The sequence below is a fragment of the Halyomorpha halys genome, unplaced genomic scaffold, assembly GCF_000696795.3.
Source record: "Halyomorpha halys isolate HHAL.00 unplaced genomic scaffold, Hhal_1.1 Scaffold2066.1, whole genome shotgun sequence".
NCBI lineage: Eukaryota > Metazoa > Arthropoda > Insecta > Hemiptera > Pentatomidae > Halyomorpha > Halyomorpha halys.
Window position 1 is genome coordinate 23,217 of NW_027108651.1, and position 6,821 is coordinate 30,037.

General features: G+C 29.4%; 2 protein-coding genes across 6 annotated transcripts in view; one reads left to right on the forward strand and one right to left on the reverse strand.

The window, feature by feature from the left end:
- LOC106691077 (uncharacterized) overlaps positions 1-4,518 on the reverse strand; it is a 21,797-nt gene extending 17,279 nt beyond the window's left edge. Inside the window, exon 1 of one of the 5 annotated variants that reach the window (XM_067046959.1) lies at positions 4,404-4,518. The gene's annotated coding sequence lies outside the window, so the exon portion shown is untranslated. Of the gene's footprint in view, positions 1-3,900; positions 4,156-4,403 lie in introns of those variants that run through there. The other 4 variants (XM_067046958.1, XM_067046957.1, XM_067046954.1 and 1 more) reach the window with 4 other exon arrangements.
- The window catches only part of LOC106691078 (RNA-binding protein 7), an 8,914-nt gene continuing 6,218 nt past the window's right edge, over positions 4,126-6,821 (forward strand). The window contains exons 1-2 of the mRNA XM_014436730.3: positions 4,126-4,325; positions 4,411-4,497. Of these exons, the coding sequence (XP_014292216.1) occupies positions 4,278-4,325; positions 4,411-4,497 (135 nt within the window). The 5' untranslated portion in view covers positions 4,126-4,277. The remainder of the gene's footprint in view (positions 4,326-4,410; positions 4,498-6,821) is intronic.

Sequence of the window (6,821 nt, forward strand, 5' to 3'; positions counted from 1 at the left end):
CTATAAGGAAGGGCTCGACCACCTGACAATGGCGAGGTGTAGGAGGAAGAAGCTGATGCCAACTGCAATGAGGAGGGCTGGAGATACCAAACCGATGCAGAAGACAAGTTGCAGCCCCATCAGTAAGTCTTAAGTACAGTCTTCACACGACCGCACCAGTCTCCCCTAATATTTAATAGTAAGAGCAATAAAATGAATCCCAGTACCCTAACCCACTACTGCTGTACACCATATTCCAGAAATAACTAGGAAGAGGAAAAAAAGTTTTACGTTTGGTCAATATTGTCGTAATCAAATATATAAAAATCATTATTTATTTGTACTTAAACCCTCAAATAGCATTTTTCAAAGAAATTAAAAATTAGAAATTTTTCACCTTGATTCATTTGGAGGATTTTATTTTACTGCGATGACCATTTGTCATATAATTGTTCTTAACTTCTCTCTGTTTTATCCACTTCCTACATTAAAACAACTGTTGGAAAGTTGAATGTCTCTTCTTTTAGCCAACATTAACAAAATTTAGATTTAATGCCTTTATAAGGATGAAATATTAGTTTCAAATATAGAAAAGTTTTTCAAACTTTTTATTTTATATCTCCTGTTCTAATTTGTTTAATTAAATCTGGTTTGGCCCTTTAGTGCATTTTATAGAGCCCTAAACCACTGCCAAGTTTGATGTAGATTGGTTGAGTCGTATTGAAGTTAATTCTTTTTTTTTTTTTTTCAAATGAATTAAATTAATTCATTTTTTTAAAAAAATTGTATATTCTGTTTTTTTAATTCATATTTAAGGGTTTCTTGGGGTGCTAAAAACAAATATCAACTTTATTTCAATCCTAAAAAATCTTTTCCGCAAGTATATTTGAAGATTTTGATTGCTATTTTTAGTTTTTTTTTACTACCTAAAAATTGGGGCCTTAGTAATAACAAAAAAAAAAAAAGAAGAATATAAATGATTATACACCCATCTAGCATATTGGAATGACATTTGTGAACTGTTACCAAGAACTCCAATAAAAATATATCTGCGTCATATATGTTTGTCCAAATCTCGAATCATTAGAATAGAGAATCGCAAAATATCTCTTATAAAATCTTTGAATAATTTTTTTTTTTTGGTTGGTTCTACAGCTACTGCTTTCCAGTTTGCTCTTACTCTTTCACATCTTTTGTCAATTCTGTCTATCTGTTTTTGGTGGCCGGTTAAAAACATACACATTGTTTTGATAATTTTGAAGTTCAATCCTCAATAGGTTTTTAAATGTTTAAATCAATTTTTTTTTCCATTATTAATCACAGGAAAAACCATAGATACAACAATAAAAAGTAGATTTGGAAAAAGAAATCTGGTGTGGCTCGCACATCATGGATATCTCTAATTTTCCAGTATCCATATCTCTTCATTTTCTCTATAAGTTAATTATCAAATTCATTTATAGTTCACATTTATTTAATTTTCTTACTATTGTTAACAATGTGGAATGGTTAATTATTTCAAATAAACAAAATTAAAGTTATAGGGCCAAGAAGTTTTTCATTTTTTGGGACCACCACTCAATGAAAAAAGTTAGTACCCCAGGCTGGATTCGAACTGACGCCGCACGCAGATCTCAGATTGGTAAGACCTGCACATAACCAACTGAGCTATGGACGGGTCTAGAAAGATCTAGACCAGTAGCAAGATTTAGACCAGTAGATCGAAAACATTCCTGGTGGAGGGCAGTAGCACCACCAGTACTGACTTGGAGCTGATAACAGTATAAGCTAGCTGGGTATCTGTTCAGACATTAGACTATGCCGAAGAATTATGAGGGAACAAACCCTTAAATATGCCCCTGAAATTGGAAAGCATGTTTCCAGTCTATACATTCTAAAAAATGAATGAGAAGAACGAAGCAAAAGAAGAAATAAAGTTAAAACCTTTGGCAACTTGAATGGCAACATATAGTCGCCATTTGAATTTACCAAAAGAATTTTCTGAAATCAACTATTTTTGGGTAAATTAACAAAAAAGTAAACTCGAGTTACTGGTATGTCATACAAAAAAAAGTCTCGAGTGCAAAGGGTTAAGTTAGAAGAAGATTTGTAGAAAATTTACGAATCTAAGCCCTGTTCAACTATTGCCACGAGGATAGGCCTAGCTGATATCAAAGTTTATTTAGTTTTACAATGATATACTAAGTTGAATCAAAATTGTTAAGAACCATTTTTGAGATATCGAAAAAATATGAAAAATCGATTCTCTAAAGTAGCACTGTTGGCCAGTCAATTTTTTCAAAAAAAATTTCTATAGCATTCCAGTAAGTAAGTACAGACTTATTCGCAAAACTTGGTTATTTGGATTCAGGAGACCACAAAGGTGAAAATGGACAAGAGAGGATCTGAAATTTTGCTTATCATAAGATTTAACACCTACTTTTTCAATTGATAAGGGGATATAATGAAGGTATATGATAAAAAAAATTAATTTATAAGTTAACATGGGTTAATTTACTTACAGCTATTTGAAAGTTTTGTGGTATTTTAATAAATAGAATGAAGAAAACTTAAACATAAAAAGATAGCAAAATGAAGAATTTGGACTAGTCATGTTAACCCTTGGTGAGTATACACCCCATTCCAGTTGTGAGGGCATAGTGTTTCACAGACACCTACCACCCCAATCACAATTCTTTCCACTCTTTTCCTAAAATATAGTAAAACATTGGGTTTCCAATATAAATGGGATAAGTATACTTTTTCATTTGTGGCAGTGAAATAAATCTCCAAGAAAATCAGTCAATTTGAGAAGAATTGCAAAATCAAAATATAGCGATAACAAAAATGTTAAAGACTTAGTTAGGAACGAAATCAATCAATATTTTTCTACAGTTATGCTACATAAATGAAAGAAGAAATGATGTTTTTATAACTCAGAAAAAAATGAACAAACCAATCTCTTTGTGTCTGATTCGTTAACAACGAAAAATAAATCTTAATCAAACACTAACACATTTTTTGCAAAGAACTAAAACACTTTTAAGCAGTCAGAATTTTAAACCTTCTTGATAACATTCACAAATTTTTGAAGTTAATTTTTTTATAAATATTCTTAACTTGCTTTATCTATCATAGTCAACATCAAGAATCCAAAATTAGTTAGAAATACTTTGTGGATCATCTTTTCACTCCATATTATTGAGAGTTTGGCATTCGTGTAACACACGAAATGAGTAGGGATCATATATCAGCCATTGACCATATGTAACCGCGGACTATATCAACGTTCCGAATCTAGCTTATATCAGGTATAAGCACCAAGAGAAGAATGTTACGAGAAGGAATGCATAGATGGCATGGAGGTTCAGACTAAGCTCATTAGAATTCAAAATCAAAAGCAGAACTCTTTCTGCAAAATCAGGGTCATCTGGGTGATAAACTTCAGACACTGTGACACTGTTGCGAGAAGCGATTGTGGGTTTAAATTAAATTAAAAATAAATGGAAAATAAGTGTATATCTTTCATTCCTTGTCAGAGGTTTCCACACATGAACCTGGTGGCTGGGTATACAGTGTTGCAGACACGTACTTTACACCTGGTGACAGGGTATATGGTGTTCAATAGACACTTTACACTTAACAAGAACAGCACTGGTTATTATTCCAAGATAGCTGGGACAAAAAATTAAGGTTACTATGCACCTTGGAAAGTGGAGGGAAAGGTACTGAGAGTTTGTGAGTGATTCATTATCAAGCTGTGATAGCTGCATTCAATCCTGCCAAAAAATTTAATCAAAATTCATTAAGTATCTGTCAGATACTGTATACTCACTGAGGTTTAACAAACATTAAATTCAGATATAATAAAGTAAACAAACCAAAAGAAACTTTTCTATAATTAAACATAAGATAACATACATGTCAAATTCTTCAGATTTTATTTAACTTTGAGAAAAAAAAATTGTTTTAGTTCTCAAACAGGATAAATTTAAAAATCTTACTATATAAGGAAACCTGTAATTACTCCACAACCAATAACTGTCAAACCTACGTAACTACCGAAAGTATAAGCTTTGGTGCCTCTAGTTTTGGTAAAACGAGTAAAACCTTTCGTGAATTCTTCCATAACTGAAGAACGTAAACAAAGTTCACCTGATAAGTTCAAAATTCAACACATGATTTCGATTTTTGAAAAACTTTTGATAATTTGTTTAGTTTGGGAATATTTCGAACTATAATAATATTCAAATAAAAAAATAATCAAATTTAAATATATCAATCAGCTTCTAATAGATATGCCTTCAAAGAAGAGCAAAAATAAAAACAGTAACAGAGAGGTGAAGGTAATATGGCGGGCATGTAGTTCGTATTTTAAATTTTGTATTTTTAAGTTTAATTCCTTCAATCTAATAATAATTTACCGTCAAGATGATGAGCCAGGAAGAAACTTCAGTTTTAGTAAGAAATTTAGATGAGAAAGTTACTGAAGAACTGTTATACGAGTTATTTTTACAGGTCAGTGAAACATAACCTATCTTTTAATATAATTTCTTGTATTTTAGAAATTTCAATATCTGTATATATGTTATGTTTATATTAAATGTTACCATTATATCGTTTTTAATTCTCTGAACTACTATGTCTCATAATTTTCTGTTTTATAATTTTAATAATTAAATGTTGATTAGTTATTCTTTTGTTTGTTAAAGATACCATTAACTTTAGACCATTAATTTTTGAAAATATTAAAAATATGAGATATAATATCATTTTATTCATAACATTAGTATTTTCAATGTTATCTGGGAAATCAGTTTATAATTAGTTTACTTGAATATTTAATTTGGCTAATTATGCGTAGAATTGAATTCAGTATAAAGTATTTTAGCCCATTTTTTAACTATATTTAATTAAAAGAGCTGAATAGTTCTGTAACTCTTTATCACTTGAAATCAATAACAATGTTAGTGATAGCATTTCTCTATTAAAATTTTTTTTTATGATTGGAGAAGTTTGTCGGGGGGGGGGGTGCGGTCAGCAAAGAACAACATAATTAAACAAAACCAAATTTATTTATTTTATGCCGACGTTTTGACCTTATTTTCCATATATACACTTATTTTCCATGACTGGTCGAAACGTCGGCATAAAATAAATAAATATGGTTTTGTTTATTTATGTTGTTCTTTGCTGACAGCACCCCCCGACAAACTTCTCCAATCATTAATCTACGGTCAACTATCTACACCTCATTATGAATCCAACTTTTTTTTATGATCCTTCTATTCCTATGAATTACTAACTGATTTAAAAATAAGCTTGTGTTTATTCAGTCATGTTTTATTAATAGGTTTGTTTTTTCGCTGTTTTATTATTAAATATTCTCTAAATCAATTACTGACTTCATATTAAATTATTTTCACAATTATGGTTAGTATTAAGAAATTATAAAAAAAAAAAGTTCATGTGTTTTTCATCTTTCTGATATTGCTTCTTTCGTTTAACATATGTTTAAAGTTATGTTTTTTATTATGTGATAAATTCTTGTTTTTTAGCTTGGTTATCATTTAGACAAAGTATAAAAACTCACTAAAGTTTAAAAATAATGGTCCTCCCAATACACTAATGAATGTAACATTGTAATTAGCGAAAATAATTTGAATATTTAAATAATGCTTTTATTCTCAATAGATAGGTTAGTTTTGTTAGTTAAAATCTTATGTAACCTTATGCAGAGATGGGCAAAAATTAGCTATAGTTGAAACTATAAACATCGTATCCATGACAATTTTAGCTATAAGTTTCAACTCTAGGTTATTTTTACCCAACTCTGATTTTATGTATATTGTGACCTATATCTTAGCTTTGGCATTTTTAATTGTTTTATTTACCTCCAACTTTGTCTATTAGTGTTATCTTCTGGAAGATGACAAATTTAGTACGATCAGTGAGAGCGTTCCTCTAAAATAGATTTTAATTAAATAAATAAATGCCTTGATTTTCTCAAAAATATTCTTATAAAGTTTTTAATTAGATAATAAATGTTGGTACCTGTCTGCTTTCAACTTGTTATGCAATAAAATATTAATTAGTGAACAAAATATACATTGTTGGTATTTATGTTTCGTACATAATAAAGAAGTTTATTAATATAGTACATAAATTATATTTTATAATAGTTGTCGCATAGCCGTTCACTAAGTCCTAAGCTTCTTTAACAACTTATTCCAGTTTTTAGCAAATCAATTTCTCGTTTGAATGATATGTCCATTACTCCTCATTCTGTAAATTTTTACAATCTAGTAAGAATGTACTTACTTATAGTTATCTTGGAGTTCCTAGTTTCCATTATTGATTAACATTCAATGAATCACTTTTCAGCAAGCAAAGCAAATCAGCAACGCTTATACTATCTTTAGTCACAAATGATCCATCAATCTTTAAATGATTGATAATTAAACTGAGAAACTTTATTTAAAGTTAAATCCTCTGACTGTAACAGCATTACTGATATCTGATGGTATCTTCCGAGACCACGTACTTGCTCTTTTTTTTCCTATTATAAATTTAAACCTATTTATTCTTTAACAGTGTTGTGACAATTATTATAAACATATTTTTTGTTCATTTTATAAATTTAAACTGTGAATAATCAGACAAATTGGATAGTCAATTATCATTATTGAAAAGATCAAAATGAAAACTTTTGATTATTTGCTTTTAACTATTGGTAATAGGGGTAGTATTGTTAAGACTTAGGCAAAAGATACATACCTCTAATTATTTATATGTTATAATTATTGAAAAATTACATATAAAGTCAAATAATTCCACAAATA